This window comes from Nesoenas mayeri, assembly GCF_963082525.1.
Source record: "Nesoenas mayeri genome assembly, chromosome: 7".
Classification (NCBI taxonomy): domain Eukaryota; kingdom Metazoa; phylum Chordata; class Aves; order Columbiformes; family Columbidae; genus Nesoenas; species Nesoenas mayeri.
The window spans coordinates 3,037,917-3,058,114 of NC_137551.1; the positions used below are offsets into that span (position 1 = coordinate 3,037,917).

The window sequence follows — 20,198 nt, forward strand, 5'->3', positions numbered from 1 at the left end:
TGCCGATGTGACCCTTGAAAAAGTCCTTGGCTTTAGGCACAAGACAAACCAACTTGTCCAAAAAGTGGCGCCTCACAGGTTTCATAGAGAAACCTGTAACCATCCTCCCTTAAGAAACAGCAACAAAGATAGTGTGAGCATACACCTGCCTCTTCGTATCCTTTTCCGAAAGGACAACTAATGTACTCAAAAGCTACTCACTCCCTTTTGTTTTGAAACAAAAAAAAGATGCTTTCAGACTGGCTTCTTATATTTGCTTATGTTCAGTTATTTACTAATTGTTTCCGAAACTGCCATTCCCACATTCAATGCCCATACGGAAAATGTACTTAACAATTTGTGCATTATAGCCAACACAAAGCAGTGCAGAATGTTTGCTCTGATACACAATGCACACTGAATGTAAATCAGTCTTCCAAAGCTAAGTGGATTCCACAGAACACAGGGTAATAAAAACTCCTAGATTTAATAAACTGAAAGAAATACGGCATTAAAAACATTGGCTTAAGACAGTGAGTGCTGCTCTTTTTGGAAATATTTTTTCTATTCAAGAGAATTTTAAGGGGATGTGTCTTATAATCTGACAATGCTGAATCAATCCAGAGGTGCCAAAACACACCTTTGCATTGGGTAAAGTAAGTAAAGTAAAATCTTGTATAGGTCTAAGTTTTGCAGAGCAATGCATGCCAGTGAGCAGGGGCTCATACACTTATTTTAGATAAACACAGCACCAGGATCTGGGGAACTCCTACCAGCACTTCTCCCTAACAACGGGGTTTCCCCAAATGCAAGGGACTGTGCTCTGGAAGCTCTTAACAACAGCACCCTGCAGCAATGCTTTTATGTCTGGAACACAAAAGGGGTTTTTCTTCGCTTCAAGCCTTCCTGAAACCCAATCATCATGATATTATTTAAACACAGAGCTTACAGGGGTGCTGGACTAAGTCTAGAAGAGGTCACTGTTAGAAGTATCAAAGGGGACTCAAGTTTCACCTCGGAGGAGACAGCAGAGGCAGCAGGGAAGGCTGAGCTCTGCTTAACACAACCTGCATTTTGAGATAAATCTTAGGATGCTTTTGAACGTTTTTATCTCCAGCTCCAGAGCCCCAGCTTCCTCAGCCTTTCCTCACACGGGAGATGCTCCACTCCCTTCAGCATCTTGGTGGCTGCGCTGGACTCTCTGCAGCAGTTCCCTGTCCTGCTGGAACTGAGGGGCCACAACTGGACACAATATTCCAGATGTGGTCTCCCCAGGGCAGAGCAGAGGGGCAGGAGAACCTCTCTGACCTACTAACCACCCCTCTTCTAATACATCCCAGGATGCCATTGGCCTTTCTGGCCACAAGGGCCCAGTGCTGGCTCATGGTAAAAACAAACTCTGAAACCGAAAAATAATATGGACATACCCAAAGATCTTGCCATTTCATCTGAATACAGGAAACATTTGTTGTCCCACTGTCCGAGCAAATCCAGCCTTTCACATGAAGTCAGTCAGTGGCCTTTATTTCTTTGAGAAGCATAAAGCAGCAGTTCTGCCATTACCATCAGAAACTGCTATAATCAAAGATTATTAAATAAAAATCAACGTTTTTATATCCCCATTAGACGGCTCCAAAGATTTGCTTAAGTTCTCTGCAAGCCCCAGCTTCAGACCGATGTGCTATTCTGAAACAGCCTTTTTAGACAACTAGAATAAACGACAGTGGGTTATTCAGAACTGCAGCATGCAGCACTGTTGGTAACACCACGATCGTCCATCCTGTGGATAATGGAAAAAGTCCCCAGCAACACTAAGAATCACATTGACTAAATAATCATTGCTCAGAAGTTGTCTTGGAGGCCGGCTATAATTTCTTTTTAGTCTGTCACTGGAACAGAACATAAGAGAAAGCGAGTAGACTGTGGGTCAGAGTGAGAGGGACCCCAGGTACTGAATCATGTTTGGGGGATAAAACATAGCGAGAGAAGCTCAGACACACCAAGTAAAGGGTCACTATAGTTTGTATAAAGCTCAGTTTCTCGCGCTGTTAGAGAAATGTAGCGTTTCTCATTTCCCCTTCCAGCTGCAGGTAGCACTGGCTGCCCCAGATTGCTCCCACCATCACAGAAACTGCTCTTCATTTTCTACGGTATTTGTTTAAATTCTTCCGCCATGGAACCCCCCAGCACACCCACACAGAGGTGGCGATGCCTTTAACTTGGTCACAACTCATCGCATCAACATTTTTAAGTCCTCAATGAAAAGCACGTGGAGCTCTAAAAGGAAATCTCACCTTTGACTACCAAAGCAGTAGAAGTTATATTTAATTACAAGTTCCGACTGCGTGCCCGTTTACTTCTGCAAAGCCCGATTTCTTGTCTTGTTGGTCCGGGCAGGGGGGGAAGATAGCTGTATTGTACCCCTCATGGCCTCAGGATCAAATAAAACATTTAATTTGGCTTCATTCAGTGATTCTCAGACTTGAAGTGCTGTAAGACATATCTGGAGCCTATGCTGCCAGCTCCCTACAAACATTCTTGTCTTTTCGGTTTGGCTCTGGTCTTGTACCACCACAATGTGACCTGCCTATGGCAAACTAAAATTAAGGTTGTGCTTGTAAGTGCCAGCAGCACGAAGCAGAGTTTTCCTTGCAAAACCTGGGAAAAATGCGTAGAGAAAAAGATGATGTTTGAAGAGATGTTTTAAGAAAATCAGCTGCAGCGAGAGTCTTTTAATTTGCCTCATTGATTGTACAGATGCTACTTTGCTCATTTTGCTGTTTTGCTTTGGAATGAAAGCAGGTTCACAAATTCCTGAAGGAATGATGAAAAGTTGCAGTGTTTTGCAGAGGATCCTGCAAGAGACAGTAAACCAGCCCTCTCTGCTGAAACAGAGCTGCTGGTTTGCTAAAGCTCCTGACATATGTTTAATTACCACTAAAAGTCTTTAAACAAACTTGAGTGGTTCCCCGAAGTAATGAGGGAGAGACCTAATTCACAACCGGTTTGCATATCAACTGAATGGATACTCCTCATGCAAATGAGAGAATACAGGAAGGATAAAAACTGCTGTGACTGTTTTCAAACATTCCTGCAAAAGACTCATCAAGCGCAGTGTGGAAAGGAGTGTTGAAGTTATTACTGGAAATTCATGCAGGGAAAAAAGTAGTACAGCCAAATATCAGACATCTCCTATTTATTACTGGCCGAAACCATGTTTCCTTCTCTTTTATAACAAACATAAGTCAAACAAAAGATCAACAGCTGCAATTTATAGCTTTCTTAGGGCCACTAAAATAGTTCTTACACGTATAATTCTTCCCTAAGCAATAAATGTAACATTTACATTGTCTCCACAAATATCTTTTGTCCTAAGTATGCCAGGCCCTGATAAAATTATGGATGATAAATTTGAAGGAAATTTCACTTGTGACTTATTTTATTTGTATCCTGCCATTTCAATTGAAGTTGGGAATTGACGAGAGCATTCTGTGCCTTGGAGAGGAAACATTCTTAGCTCTGATGCCAAGTAAGTTTATTAATTTAGATAAACTCTAAGACGAACACTATCATCTCTAGATAGAACTGGTCCTCCAATATTAAGATCTGAGGGAAAGCCCAAGGCTTTATTTGATAGAAAAAGAAACTGTAAACAATGCTTCTGATCTACATATCAGGACTTATCTATATCCAGTTCAAGAAAACAACACTTCATTTATGACAGCCAAATTAATAGCTACTCTTTACCGAGCAGGGGAAATGTCTGCTCACATCTTAAAATACTGCGAGTGATAAGGACCAGAATAAAATATACATGACTGACAGCAAAGGTTAATTGCAACGCTGTCCAGGCTCAGTGCCCCAGAAGAGTCACAGCTTGAAGAGTGACGTTGCTAATAAGAATAATAATAATGACAATTGGTGATGGAGGATGACAATGAAGTGGCCCACGAGTGAGCACGTTATTCTTTTCTGCTCTGTTCCTATCAGCAAGGGATTTCACACCTTGTTTCCTTCCAGTGTAGGGCATGAGAATTTTAAAAGTGGCATCTATCAACCCTCTACATCTCTCCAAGTTCTAAAGAAGGAATGGCCAGCTAGACTGCAAAGAAGTTTAGGAGAGAGAAGAGACTGAAGCTGAAGAGAATGACAAGGCTGGAGCTTGTCAATAATTACACTAACGAAAGAAGATCAGGAAGAGCCCGAGGAGGAGAAAAAAGAGAAAAGTTGTCAAACACACAAAAATTAATCCCCAAAACTGAAACCTCACACATCCCAAAATATAAAAGATGGGAATGTCAGTGGGAAAGGAAGAGAAGACCAGAAACATCCTTGACAAGGACACGGGGCTGACGGGACAGCTCGCCCTTGTTACGTCAGGACTCCGACCCTGTGCGTCTATTTGTGGAAGAGAAAGAGTATCGACCTGCTGTCTAAGCAGCTGAAAAGCCCCTCGATTTCCCAGGAATGAAACTTTACTGTTTCTACGAGATGAACAACCCAAATTTAGAGCCTACTGTGTGCTACACATCACCTCCCGTAGTTGGAGGTCAACGTACAAAGTAGGGCAATGTTTTTCAGGAGAGACAAAGCTGCAGGTAGAGATGCCATAGCTTTATCCATTGGTGATTAAAACACCCAGAGCACATCCAGCGCTGGCTGAAAACCAGTCCACCCAGCTTAGCCCTCCCAGTCTAACTAGAATTCATGACCACAGTGCTTACTGTCATGACTGCAGAATCTTGCATCTGGGGCAGGAACAACCCCAGGTTCCAGTATAAGTTGGGGAATGAGCTGTTGGTGAAAGGGACCTGGGGGTCCTGGGGACAGCAGGATGAGCATGAGCCAGCACTGGGCCCTTGTGGCCAGGAAGCCAATGGTACCTGGGGTGGGTTAGAAGGGGGTGGTCAGTAGGTCAGAGAGGTTCTCCTGCCCCTCTACTCTGCCCTGGGGAGACCACACCTGGAATCTTGTGTCCAGTTGTGGCCCCTCAGTTCCAGAAGAGGACACTGAAGGGTGAACTCATTTATGTTTACAAATACATAAAGGGTGAGTGTCAGGAGGATGGAGCCAGGCTCTTCTCAGTGACAACCAGTGATAGGACAAGGGGCAATGGGTTCAAACTGGAACACAAGAGGTTCCACTTAAATTTGAGATGAAACTTGTTTCTGGTGAGGGTGGCAGAGCCTGGCCCAGGCTGCCCAGGGGGGTTGTGGAGTCTCCTTCTCTGCAGACATTCCAACCCGCCTGGACACCTTCCTGTGTAACCTCATCTGGGTGTTCCTGCTCCATGGGGGGATTGCACTGGATGAGCTTTTGAGGTTCCTTCCAACCCCTGACATTCTGTGATTCTGTGACTGCGGTATTACCGTATATACACAGCAAGAGTAATGTATGCTCAGGGATACAGTATACACTACTGTTATTGAGAACTCTGCTGCAAGATCTCTTTTAACATAGTTCTGCTTAAGCTTATTTATTTTGGGATACAAAATGTAATGCCTGGTGCAGAGCTGTTTCTCACCTTAAAATAATTAAGGTCATCTTTCAAAACAGAACTGCAATCTGCAATGATTGACCAAACTATTTCTTGATGTCGATTACTTAAGTCACCCCGTCTCCGCTAGCATTTGAAATCAAAGCCTCTACAGGGCTCTCACCCACACAATGAAAGCTGACAAGCTGCACACACACTGGAAGTTTAGGAATCTCCTACAGCTTTCCCCAGTAAACAAAATGATGCACCGAGAAAAGTCTTTGCTCGCAGAAGCGGAAATCTGGCCAAATTCTCCTTGTGCAAACCGAAATGGACAGATAGGCTGAAATTTTTAAGCCTTTCCCATGGGAAGTACAGGACTTGTCAGGAAAACAGTAATAGGCAGCGTTTATCTTTAGTTACACTTTGTGTTGTGGAAAAGAAAATCATTCCAGTGGGAGTTCTTTAGAGGAGAAATTACCAACTCATTTCTCTGTTTGTATTGTTCCTTTTCATACATTTAAGAACCATTCCTTCCCACTGAGCCAACAGATCGAAACAAATGTGCTACATTAAGGTGGTATTAAAGTTCCACAGTATGAGCAGATTCCATTGATTTTCTCTTTTTTTTTGGCAATCTTATTTAACAGATTACAAACAGGTCGGTTAAGTAGGAGCCTTTTCTGTAGACAAAATCGCCGTTCAGGGAGTGCTTACCAAAAAGAGTGTGCATGCTTTACTCTTGATGGAAAATGAAACTGATATGGGGCAGACACCGGTAATATTTACAGGAGCAACAACAAAATCGGCATAATCAATTCATTCTCTGTATGCTATTCAAGTAGTAAACCTTCATCTAAACTACCTTGATCCAGTGCTAACCTGTTTGCTCTAAGGAATGTAATTAATTCAAGTGTCATGGGAGATAGATGCTCCAAATTATTAATGATCTACTAGGATGACTGAAACACAGTGAATTGAAATAAAGCTACTTATGGTTCGCCCTCTTGAAATGCCGGTCTGCTCCGATCACGAACAACACAGCAAGAAGGAATGTGGCATGGTATGAACATCTGTATCAAGAATACAATGGTGTTTATTCTTTCACTGACAGCCTGAACTGATTTAAGCTCCTGTATTCCATCAGCATTCCAGCCACACTTAAACATTGCAGTGTCTCACTTCTGTGCATCAAACATCAGAAGGGAATTTGGAATCCAGTGCTGGGTACCCAGAACTAAATAAAACACATACAAAAGATTTAAAATGTCTTCAAAAATGCCAATTCAATCCCTGCATTCAGCACCCAGCTCTCTCTCAGATGGGTCACTTCCATCTCCTCAGGAGACAGGGCCCCAAACCTGTTTTTGGGGTCTGTAATGCTAAAATGATTCAATTTTTTTCCTAAAGTGCTCATTGCTCATGATTTGGGATGAACGGGCAAGATCTTGGATTCACGGATTTCAGAGAAAAGGCTCCCAGAGCTTGGTGGCCTCTGATCTCTCCTGTCCAGCGAATCTCAGACCAAACTGCAGAACCTCAAAAGAGCAGAGGGACAACAGCTATTTCTGGCCTTCCAAGGTAGTTTAGCGGCCTGGTGGTTAAGACAGATTCTGGGAAAACAGGTTAAGCAAACGTTGAGCCTTCTAAGACGTACAGGAGAATGTGAATGCCCGTCAGTAATTTCTGGGTATCACAAAGAGAGTGTGACAGGGACACCACGATGCGGTTGCTCTGCTTCAGCCATCCTAAAAATATAATTAAAACGGGGAGCTTGGGAACCGCCCCTGGACGACTGACAATTTAATACCGACCTACTGGATCCCAAAGGGCTCTGTAAACTGGACACCAAGCTGCTCTGTTTTGCCAAGACTTGGGCAGAACCACATTTCTGAAGTGCCGGGTGAATATTTTCAGGACGAGACATTTGTATTTGGAGGTCTGAATTCTGCTAAAATCACACAATAAAGAGTAAGACAATACAATGGAGCTTCCTGTTTTATCTGTATAAATGAAGTGACACACACTCACGTAAGCCAAAAATAAATAGCACAGAAGGCTGCTGCTTTCTTTGAACAGAAGTCATGCATATTTATTTCTAACTTCTCCCTCTGAAATGAAAAGACATGAATTCTTGCCTTGAAATCCCAACCAAACATACCACAACTTGTGAAAACAATTTGAGCTTGATATAGTTTTTTATTTGCACATCATTCCTTTGCCCACTAAGCCTCATTACCAGGGAAATAAAAATATTTCCCTGACTACTCAATTAATGCATTCTTAATTGTCTGTTGTTGTGCTGTTAACAGTGACGGGTGGTAGGTCACATTATTCCAAGGTCGGAGAAAAACCACAAGCCTGTTAATGCTCCAGGTTATAAATCAGAACAACAGCAGCCTGGGAAGCACAGCTGAGCATTTTAAACAATCAAGAGCATTATAAGGCATGAAACGGTGTCAGCCGGGCCACAGCGCTAAATGGAACTCTGTGCTGCTTAGTGAAGGCATCGGGAGGGCTGTATTAATTTGGATGGAATAAGCAGCCCCCCAAAGTCACAAGGTGTCACCATGACTGTCACCACACAGCATTAGGCAGTTAAATGAGCCTCAGGGCTCAGAATACAGAAATCTCAGCTACTTAGTACCATAGCAACATTGTTAAAAGTCTCTTAGACCCTTTATTAATGACACAGGGGGAAAAAAAAAGAGCAGGAAAACAAATTCAAACACCAGAAATTTAAGGTGCAAGGGACCACAGACATTTCAAATGAATAGAAAAGGTGTTCAACAGACTTCACAGATGATGATAATGGCTAAAAATCTTCGTTCACAACAGAACTTAGCTGACTAATCTTATTGATATTGAAATGTCTCGAGTACTGTTCACAACTTCTGAAGCAAATCCACTGGCTGAAATTGCAAAGACTGAACTTTCTCAGGTAAGTACGAAACACCAGTGGTACTGACATGGCTTTTTTTAGTGCATCTTTATACTAGAAGGCTCCAAATTAAACAACCTGCTCCACAGTCAAACTGTCAGTGCAACTCTGTGCTTGAGGAACAGGCTCAAACTACTCGAGATCCCACACAACCTGAATCACCCTGTGGCCCTATGACTGATGTTCATAAACCCTAACCACAAAAATGTATAAATGCCAAACGTTCTTGTTGTAACTGAAGAGAAAGGTTCTGCCCCCTCCACACACTAATAAAGTCTTTTCCATTTAAATTCCTTTCAAATTTTAAATAAAGCAGCAAATAAAGGAAAAAGTTGTACAGAATAAATGCAAAAGCTCACTGTAAGTGTATGTGACACGAATGGGTAGTTTCAAACAGCCCACTTTTGAATGCAAATAAATCACTTCTTGTATGTTACTGCCATTTAAATTAAATTGCACCTGCCTGTGGAATTAACTTTGTGATCTCAGGAAAACTGAAACAAGTTCTTCATTCCAATAATGGGCTTTCTGTAGACACTGATAGAATCGCTCAAAAAAGCAAACGTGACAACAAGCCGCAGGTCACGTAGTTTGGGGAGCAGTAGGTTTGTAATGGTAGGATTTGTTTTTTTCCCTAAAAAGTTGTTCATGGAATTCTACGGACTTGTTGAAACAAACATCCATGTCCGTAGAACAGTTTGCCAGGTCAGCAACTACTGTAAATGAGCCCCTGGCCCAGGAGGAGCCCGTCAAACAGCACAAAGTCCGGATGAGCTACAAATCAAAGACGTTGCGCAAAGCCACATGGAAGCCTGGCCAACTGATCAAAACCAGTTTCCTAGCATGGAAAACGTTCAATGGGTTTCATGTGTTTGTAAAATAAAAGCAAAGAAACTTATTCCATGTGGCAAGCCCAGGCATTCTGCTGGACAGTTTTAAGAAGAAAGGTGCTCCAATCACAGGCAGAAAATATAACAGAAGAAAACAGCTGTGGCCAGGTGGGAGAGAGCGATGAAGGCCCTGAAGCAAGCAGCAGAAAAGGCAGCACACACAAGTGTGACCATGTTTCGCTGTGAGAACAATTAACACACATGCCTGTGGATACAAAACTCCAGAAAAAAACCATATGGTATTGAGAGAGGAAAGCAGATAATGAGCTAGCAGGGGAGTGGATTCTTAAGTGTGTGGTGTTGTTATAGCAACACCATCCATCAAGAATATCCAGCACCAAAGAGTCAAGCAACCTGCCGCTGTTTTGCTCGTCTTTCTGCTTGTCAAGTGGCTGCTGTACTGCTGGCAACTGTTCGCTCATTGAGAAATGATGAGGTTCATGGCACATCGGGCAATTGCAAACACCTTTCATTGATGTCGCAACACCTCTTTGGGCTCTAATTACTTCATTTCCTTGTGGTATACTCTTAATTTTTTCTTAAAACAAAACAAAAACCCCAACAGCGAAAAAAAAACCACAAACCAAACAAGACACCACTAAAAAAATGCTCAAACTCTGCATCTCATTCCAATTACTTCTGAGAACGCTGCTGTTCGTATTTGTATTCACACACCCTCCGCCAGTATGGTTCAGAGCCAACACTAATGAAACCCTCCATGGCTTATTTTTTGGTGGATTTTAAACAGTTGAGCTTCAAAAGCCACATCTCACCTTATGTACAACCATTTCATGTTAAGCAGCATGCTGTGATTACCTGGGTTTGTATTACAAAAGCACCTATTCTCTTCTGAGTGTTAAAATGGATCCAGTTAAGTTCTAAGACAATGAATCTCTCAATGAAAGGAAGAAGAAATACCCTTTCAGTAGCTTTTTTAATGCTCCAGACAGAATTTCAGCAGCATATGATAGTCCGAAACAGTACACAAGTCTCTTAATTAAATCTTCAGATTTCACAGCCAGAAGTTAAGAGATTGAAACAATTGAATCTGTAGCTATCAAGAATGGAGAGTAGTTCACAAGTAACAAAGTTACAAATATTAAGATAAATTATGGAAGATAACCATAACCAGATTTTTAATGGAAAAGGTGTAGGTTCTGTCATAGTCACTTCATATTGCCACAGATTTGAATAAAGGCAGTAAAACTTTCTCAATACTTGGAGGAAAATATAAAAAATGTGAGTAAATACTGAGTAGCAAAGCAAACCAATAAGGTGAAGCAGCTAAAACAGGGAACAGAACATGCCCCAGAAATAATGCAGAAGATTTTCTTGTGCTGTGGTGAGGATGGGGTGAGCAGGGTGCAAACCACAGAGCTTTCAAGATCGTTCCATAGTGAACTGTCAAAGATTTCTGTGCTTCAAACCTCAACGCTGCACCCTAGAACAGCCCAGATTATGTGGATATATTGCTCTACATCCGCCCTTATACACTGTAATTTTAAGGTCAGATACACAAAGCCATCTCCTCCATCTAGGCTGTTATTCTACAGCAGAACCCCTGCATTCTCATGTACCTTACACAATATTCAGCCGTGGTAAATTCCTCCCTTGGGATTGCTGCAAACTTCCAGAAAAACCTAATTCCATTGCCTCTGCTTGATAAATAAATACGTATCACTAAACAGCCCTCCATTTTTTTAGTATGGAAATTGAAAATCACAGTTTTGTTACACAACGCACAAACACGAGCAGGAGTTTGTTGGGCGGTGGGGTCACTGCATGCCTGACGACTGCAAATACAGACAACCTAGAAATACCTGCCAATAAAAAGATTTATTTTTTTTAGGAGCAGTAGGAATACTCATTAATAAAAAGGTTCTAAAGTGGCGTGGGCAGTTTTACAGATTTTTCTTGAGGGCTTAAAAATATTGAAGCTGGGGCAGTGCTTTCATCTGTCAGTTCTGAATAAGGCACAATGCATTTATTTAACTAGATAAGGCCCAAATCTCTACCAGAGCTGCCCGTGTGACTGATCTTTAGGAGGAGGTAAGAAGGAAGACTAATTATTTAACAGCACAGAGAAGAAATAGAAGATGCACATATCTGAATAACGAAAAACCTTGACTGCATAGGTTCTTGTTGAAGAATAACAAAAAGGCAGATGTAGCAGCAAGGCCACTTGGCTTCAAGATCAAAGGACATTACTCCAGTGATACACACGCTTTATCTACACAAACTTACTGCAGATTACAGACATATTTGATCAAGAGCCATACAAAAGCTCCTACAATTAGACTACTTCGAGTGCCTAAATATATACTGTAACAGCCCATTTTGTTCACCTCCCCTGGGAAACTCACCCCGTCTGGTCTGCCATCCGAGGCCGTGACAATCAGAATATAGCGATCGGTGCTTTCTCTGTCCAAGGGCTTGCCTAAGGCCAGCAGGCCAGAACTAGGAATAAAACAAAAACCACACCACGTTATCACAACAGTTCAAAGATGTCTAACAAGCACTTTTGTTCCACTACTCTTGCCATACACAAACGTTTTCCTTTCAGCAAGTTAATGAGCTTTTATAGGCTTTATGACAACTGAAAGCAGGCTAATGTAGGCATGAATGCTGTGGCAAACAAATCGGGATATTGTGATTATTGATTTTAAAAAGGCAATTTTAGAAAGATAATGAATGAAGGGCTATTTGGAAGCCACATACACAAAAAATAAAACTAACGGGATTTTACAGAGATGCTGTTTGAAAGTGCAAATTCCTGTAACTGCTGACAAATAGAAAAATTGAATGTTTTTCTCTAGGATGACAGAAGTTCCTGGTGCTGAAGCCTGGAAGGCAGCTGGAGGCGTGTGTCACAACCCAAAGATCCCATTGAGAACTCAAGCCTTTTTATTACTGTTGAGCTCACAATCCCGTCTAATCAAGCTAAACTCCGCCTAACTGACCTGGCACAAACGGTACTGCCAGGACCAGCCCTAGAGCTCTGGGCTTCATTTACAAGGTTTTGGTGTCTACTGGAACCCAGTCAAGTACGTAACGAACTGACACCTCTCTGGGCAGGAACAACCCCAGGTTCCAGTATAAGCTGGGGAATGACCTATTAGAGAGCAACGTAGGGGAAAGGGACCTGGGGGTCCTGGGGACAGCAGGATGAGCATGAGCCAGCACTGGGCCCTTGTGGCCAGGAAGCCAATGGTACCTGGGGTGGGTTAGAAGGGGGTGGTCAGTAGGTCAGAGAGGTTCTCCTGCCCCTCTGCTCTGCCCTGGGGAGACCACACCTGGAATCTTGTGTCCAGTTGTGGCCCCTCAGTTCCAGCAGGACAGGGAACTGCTGCAGAGAGTCCAGCGCAGCCACCAAGATGCTGGAGGGAGTGGAGCATCTCCCGTGTGAGGAAAGGCTGAGGGAGCTGGGGCTCTGGAGCTGGACAAGAGGACACTGAGGGGTGACCTCATTCATGTTTACAGATATATAAAGGGTGAGTTGTTAGGAGGATGGAGCCAGGCTCTTCTCGGTGACAACCAGTGATAGGACAAGGGGCAATGGGTTCAAACTGGAACACCAAAGGTTCCACTTAAAGATGAGAAGAAACTTCTTCTCAGTGAGGGTGGCAGAGCCTGGCCCAGGCTGCTCAGGGGTGTTGTGGAGTCTCCTTCTCTGCAGACATTCCAACCCGCCTGGACACCTTCCTGTGTAACCTCATCTGGGTGTTCCTGCTCCATGGGGGGATTGCACTGGATGAGCTTTCCAAGTCCCCTCGAACCCCTCACATTCTGTGAATCTGTGAACACCACCCAGTCCATAGGCCATTTAACATATACGCACCAGAAAGAGGTTTTATTAAAACAAAGTCAAACCAAGAAGTCCTACCGGACTATGAGGTCTCACCAGCTGTACTTGCCCAGAATGTTTGGCTGTGTATCACCTTTACAGAATGATGGTTTTTCCCTACAATATTTCTGCAGAGCTTCTGCTGTAATTTCTTACTCTCAAAGAAGATCTCAGCAGACTGGCTCCCAGCCCAGCTTTTGGACGCTGTTTTCAGCAGCGGTAAATGCCAACACTTCTGGCAAGCTGTTTCTCCAAACATGTATCACGGAAATAGGGGGAAACAGCAAGTGGGAGCGTAACCCTCCCCAAGCTCGAGAATCAAGGAAAAGAATATTTCAGGAGATGCTACATTCAATGGTTATTAACCGTGGTGAACGTGTGCAAGACAGACTTGCGCACAGATGGGGGGAGAAAGGAAAGCGTGGTACACAGAGTGTTACCAACCATGAAATGGAAAATGAAACCACCAGGACCACCTTCCTTCCCAAGCAGGACTTGGGATGCTGAAGGTTCAGCACAGGCCTCTGCTCCAGGGGAAATTATTGCTCTGAGGGCCAAAGGGCACATGGAAGAGTCGAGTGTAACAGCAGAGCCAGGGACACACCTCAGAAAGTTTGTGTGTGTATTTAGATTTTTTTTTATATATATAGCCATATATTTAATAATACAAATATATGTAGATATAGATGTGGCTATAATGATATCAACTATATTAAAAAATATATAGAGAATCATAGAAGGGACCCAGAAGGATCATTGAGTGCAACTCCTGTCCCTGCAGAGGACGGCCCGAAAATTCACACCATCCGTCAAAGGAAGCAATGTGGAAAAAATATAAATGCTTCAAAAAAGGGTATCTTGCTTACTCTGAAAAATAAATCCAAGGTTTTCAGTTAAATAATGTCTACAAGGAGCCCTTTTTGAAAACCATTTGCCAGCTACTCAAATACAGACACCTATTTTTGCCTCTACCAGCAAAACACCACCAAGAAACCAACAACAAACCAGCTCCCCTCTCTCACAGCTCTGTATCCTACAGCAGCCGTATAGCATTAAAACACGTGTATGCATACATATATAAATATTAAAACTACATACATAAATTACATTATACATATTTTATATTTACATGCATGCACATACTAATATATATATATATATGCAATTTTAGCTATTTGCATTAGTGTCATGATAACTGGACTACTAATAATTGTTTTATTAGGCTATTGAGACTTTAATTAGACTAACCGTAAATTCCTACCTTTACACGTACACATGGCTCACAATAGGGCACTGAGTGTAAAGGCAATGGGTGGGTTTGCAGCAGCAAATCCTGTAATTTGTGTGCGACAAATTAATAACACTGCCTATCTCAGTTTTGCTTCCAGTCCCATATACCATCTTCTGCTAAGGAGTATTCGGCTGAGGTCAATTAACATTATTGTTATATTACTGAAGACCATTTAACTTTTAAACAAAACTTTTTATAATTTATAAACAGCAGATGTTGAAGAAGCAGCAGCTCTACTGAGAAAGGTATTAACTCCCTTTGAGGGCTGAACAAAGTCAGATGTATTATTAACTGCCATGAGCTACTAAAGCTTGTTCTGTATTTTAGTAATTCTCTTATTTCCAGGTGTTTCTGCAAATTAATTAGCTATCATAATAGATCATAGATAGTTGTACTGCCAAAGAACAAAGAATAAAATCACCTCACAGTCCTCATATTGAGGGTAAAAGAGATCTAGCAGGTAGATGTGAAACTGGTAATATTGAGTACTCAAGCTACCAGTTAGGGAATTATACAGGGATTAACTGACATGCTCCAGGATGGAATAATCCAGATGAAAATAAGAGAGAAAATCACGTTTGTGGTCTCTGCCTTGGCCTTAAGGTATCTAAAAATTTATTTATGTAACACTAAGATAAATTCCTGTAGCCTTAATACGCCACTCACATTAACTGTATGTGTTAATATTAATCCTACTTTCATCTCCTGTGAAGACATTACAGCACCTAGAAAAACACGTGCAAAAGGCTGAAGAAAACTTCGCACAAACCATTTCCAGGAAAACAGACTCCGGGAGAGCAGGGACGAGACAACACTTCAAAGAGCTCGCTCTCCTTTCTACTGAGAGGCAACAGATCAAAAAGACAAATGCACAGGAGTTTGTGCTGAAACCCCTGATGTGCCGGGATGCTCAGATCAGAGACTTGGGGTTTGGGGGTGTCAGGCTGCCCAGGATGGGCCACTGAGGCTGGGTGGGATGCAGGAGGTGACACCTGTGACGCTGCCCGTGGACGCAGAGCCCGCCAGGGATTTCTTACCTGTTTTCTGACTGAATTCAGAGCTGTGAATTCACACACAACTTCTGGGTCTAGCCGCGCTGTTTCCATCCAAAGCTGGACAGAACAGGAGCTGCCAAGGACCCCACTTCTCAAATACCTTCACGCCATGGGTTTGGCAGGCCACAAGTTGGCCCGAATTCACACACATTTTTTAAGTCTCTCTGGTACGGAGAGCTATCAAGATTTTTATGATGCAATGTGATAAGCACAAACTATACAGAACAACTACCTGCTGAGTAACCCCCCTACAGAGCATCTCTTGCTCCTCATGGTTCTTGTTCCAAAGGTCCTAGAGCAGGTCAGATCGAGTTTCTCCATGTTCAAGGGTGGATTTCTAGTGTTGCTTGTGCAGAAAACCCAACAAATCTGCACTGGAGCTACGACCCCTTGGGCTCCCTCTGAGCTGGTGAACAAAGCAAAGCTTCCCTGATCCACACAGAAAAGTCCAGTCCTAAGCAACAAACAAAGCCAAGCCCAACAGCTTTTGCTGATCTTCCCACCTCCAGGAAAAAGTCTCCTCTCTCCAAGCTGTCCTTGTCTGACAAGTGTTTATTACTAGTGCACCCATCAGTCTTCACGGATAAGAACATGAGCATCTCTTGGGATCTTCCTTGGCTTATTTTTAACATTGTTTCATAAGTGATTTAATTCTCTGTATATGGGAGATTTATCATAGCCAGTAACCCGGAGCTTTATCAGAATATACAGACCTGTTTCAGTACCATCTCTCCTTCACACTTAATTAGAACTATTTTTTGCAACTATACCCACACCATGAAAAAATAAGCCCCAGGTTACTTATGTCATATCATCTACCATGGGATGTCAGCTCACCAAGCTCCCTTCCTCCTGCAAAGAAGATACTTCAGAGTGTATAAAATAACTGTTTAAGTGAAATAAAAAGAGAGTGGTGGGACAGGCACAGACCTACCTAGTGCTTGTCATTTCATAAGGTGCCCTCTCTTCCTCACTCTATTTAAGCTGCTAATCAATTTAAGGAGAAGAGATTTTAAAACAATGCTCAAAAGACTTTCTATTACAGACTAAAATGCTCGAAGGCAGGAAACTAAAGCAAAAATTGTCCCTTTCATTATTTCAGAGCTGACAAGTATAAGGTTTTAATTAATCCCTGGTCACTCTTTTAAATAGAGTGTTTCCACCTCGCTGAGTTTTACCTACGGAAGTGTTTTCAATAAATAAACAGTCCTCTGTGAAAAATTCCAGAGTGCAATATCATTCACAGAGCTCTTACCAATATCTAAGAGCCAAGCGAAGGAAGAGCTGCGTCTGTCTGACTACAAGCTGCTTCTTTTGCTCTCAGCCCACATATTCACTTGACTGAGAAGTTACAAGTCTATTTTCTAAGGGTTTTCCACTTACCTTTGAGAGAGATTAAAAACTTGTTGAGGATCTCCATTCTGAATGAGGTATCTTATAGGGTCACCCTCTCTATCAAAAGCCTTGAGGAGAAAAGAGGATAAAATGCAGTCAGTTACAAAGCTTTCTCTTATTTCGTCCACTTTATAAACTGGAAAATTAACCCCTGAAGTTCTCTTAAAGTCTTCTACAGGAAGGACACTCGTCGCTGTTTCTAAGGCAAAGGTGGGAATTACAGATGGGCTACTTAAAACAAAGCTGTAGCACATCAAAATTCTTACCTTACAGAGAAATGACAATATCCTGAATACAGATTTTCAGATTACTGCTACACATGAACACTCAGCACCCTAAGTATGAAATTCAGACTTCATTCAATTACTTCTATTTTCGTGCAGCTACAGACTGATTAGACCGAACGTTGTGTTTCCTTTGTTCCTATTCTTTATTTCCACTTCTTATCCAGAACCTTCTTTCTGTCAGTTTATCAGAATCCAAATCCTTTTGCTGATGCTCCACTGAGTAGCGTAGACTTGCAGCACCCAATAATTTGCTTTTGGGGGCATGAAGATCAGGATGAGACCTTCCAGAATGACTATTAACTGCACCAAAACAAGTATATTCCACCTAGTAGCTGACAAAGCAGATTTTCAGAAGTTGAGCAAACTACTTTCAGAATCTGAGTAAACTCCTTTTGAAATTCAGCTTTGGCTGATCTATTTCCCAAAGTGGCTGTGTAATTGTTACTTTTTTTGTCAAGCGCACACACACCTTTTCCACAAAAAGACTGGAGGGTGCTATTCAATGAAAATATCACCTACTGAACCGTCTTGCAGATCTGACTATTTAGCATTCAAAATCTAAAGTGATTAACCACATTATTGCAAGGAAAATAATAAAAGCATTGCCATGAGAACTGCAAGAAGGCCAACCAACACGTTCAAAGAAGGGCAGATAGGATTTAACAGGAGACAAGTCAAAATCGGAAGGAAGGTAAGGAGAGTACACTTTTGTGTTTCTCATCTTTCAATCACCATCCTTTTTCATATCTATTTTCCACAAGCATTTCCTGCAGACCACAGTGGAGAACTGTGTCTCTTTGGCTTGAACATCTGGAAAAGAAAGAGCAAGCAGGAATACATGGGGATAGAGTCAGAAAAAGTTCAGGCAAAAGTGTAACAGAAACAGAAAAGGATGCAAAAGATAACAAAGAAATGCTTAAATGACAGAGGAAACCTGAGGAACGTGGTACCTTGTCCCAATATAAAAGCAGAAAGGGTGATGTTGAGAAGGTCAAAGAGGCGACATTTGTTGCGCTTCAGCTGCAATCAAGCGGCTAACAAAATTTACTGTGGCAACAAAGGGGTAAAAGATGAGAACAGGGAAAGAATAAAGCAGAGAATATGTTCATAAATCGAGCATCTTGAAATCATCTGCGGAAATTAAAGCCTGATGAAACTCATCCTAGTGTATAAAAACGTGGGCTGAAGTAATCTCAAAGCCATTAGCGGTTTTGTTTGAAAACTCAGGGAGGACAAATGCGCTGAAGGGCAAACGCAAGGTCCATCTTACACAGAGGAACGAACCAGGACATCGCAGACCAGGCAGGTAAAGCTCAATTCCCAGAAAACCACTAACAACCACATTACTTGTAAGCACCTGTGACGACACATGAGTGTCAGGAGGATGGAGCCAGGCTCCCCTCAGTGACAACCAATGATAGGACAAGAGGTAATGGGTTCAAACTGGAACACAAAAGGTTCCATTTAAATATGAGAAGAAACTTCTTCCTGGTGAGGGTGGCAGAGCCTGGCCCAGGCTGCCCAGGGAGGTTGTGGAGTCTCCTCTCTGCAGACATTCCAACCCGCCTGGACACCTTCCTGTGTAACCTCATCTGGGTGTTCCTGCTCCATGGAGGGATTGCACTGGATGAGCTTTCCAGGTCCCTTCCAACCCCTGACATTCTGGGATCCTGTGACAATATGGAGATGGATAACACAAAACTAAATTTCTCAAGAACAAAGCATGCCGAAGCAATCTCATCTTTTACAATGGGACAACAGGCCTTGTAATGAGGGAAACAGCTGTGGATGTAAAAAAGCATCTCGGCCGCAGTGAGGCTTTCTGCACAAACAAACTGAGACAACACAGTCTCCAAATGGAAGAGGGGATTAAGCAAGAAGAAAACTGCTCATAAAAGACAGACAGCAGTGGATAACATTTAGTATTGACTAAATGCTGCAGAGGGGTGTATACTTATTCCAGTACCAATCAATATTTTCGTTAACACCATCAGTTACAAAATAGAAAAATCTGATTGTAACGTCCACGGATGGCCCTGAGCGACAGGAGGTGCGAGGCTGAGAGTGGAATTCAGACCTTATGCTGAAGGTAGAAACGGTCAAAATTTGACTCGGTAAAGACAAGTTGAAAATTGTTAGCCAAGAATATAGAATTACGCAAATACCGGCTGCAGAAAATCTGACTCGCTGGCATCTATGGGACTGTCACAGAGCCCAAACCAAGCAGAATCGCATGGCTGCTGCTGCCTCCAGCGGTCCTCTGCGTTCTTCTCACCTTACCCGCAGGGGTCCTGTCCTCACCTGACATTTCAGGCTGTATCTCAGAGGTTTCATTATGCTTGACATTCACTCCTAACAAACCATGAGACTTCCCAGCCGACAGAAAATCAAAGACTGGTTCTACCTCATTTCATTTTCTCCTCATGTCCAAAGAAAATGTACCTTTCAATCAATGTACTTAAAAAATAAATTAGGGGAAAAAGTTTAGCACTGCTTCAAAAACCTCCTGTTTTCTTTAAAACTAAAGATCAGCCAGTTATTATGTACCTAAGGAAAACACAGAAGACTCGCACATGCGAAAAGAGCGATCTATACCCATTAGTGTCCCAGATCAATGGTGTACAGCAACTTCATAAGCTGCACACAATGATTTCACGTTGCTTCCTTGTTCAGCACTTAACCGGACCACAATAATGGTCTGATTTGTTTTGCAGACTCCCAGAAAAATGACACTATTTGCATTACGTTAATTAATTACAGCTGGCAGAATATGAAGCAATAAACACCTGCCAGGCATGCAATAAACTCTCAGGTTTATTTACAAATTAATACTGTGGAGATCATTTAATATCGCATAGCTTAATCTCAAATGTTGTTAATTAAAACACCAGTCATAATCCACTGCACACAGCATAAAATAAATAATAGTGCAATAAAAAAATACAATTTTCCATCATTTGCATGGAAAATTTTAACAGAAGAAAAATTTGTTTTTAGAACATGTATTTTAACAACTAATAGGCAAATTTAAACCAGCTGC

General features: G+C 42.2%; 1 protein-coding gene across 1 annotated transcript in view; it reads right to left on the bottom strand.

Annotated features, from left to right (window-relative positions):
- Window positions 1-20,198, bottom strand: part of PCDH15 (protocadherin related 15) — a gene marked incomplete at its 5' end in the record, with an annotated part of 280,224 nt that overhangs the window by 124,950 nt on the left and 135,076 nt on the right. Inside the window, 2 exons of the mRNA XM_080347717.1 lie at window positions 11,650-11,743; window positions 16,860-16,939. Of these exons, the coding sequence (XP_080203843.1) occupies window positions 11,650-11,743; window positions 16,860-16,939 (174 nt within the window). The remainder of the gene's footprint in view (window positions 1-11,649; window positions 11,744-16,859; window positions 16,940-20,198) is intronic.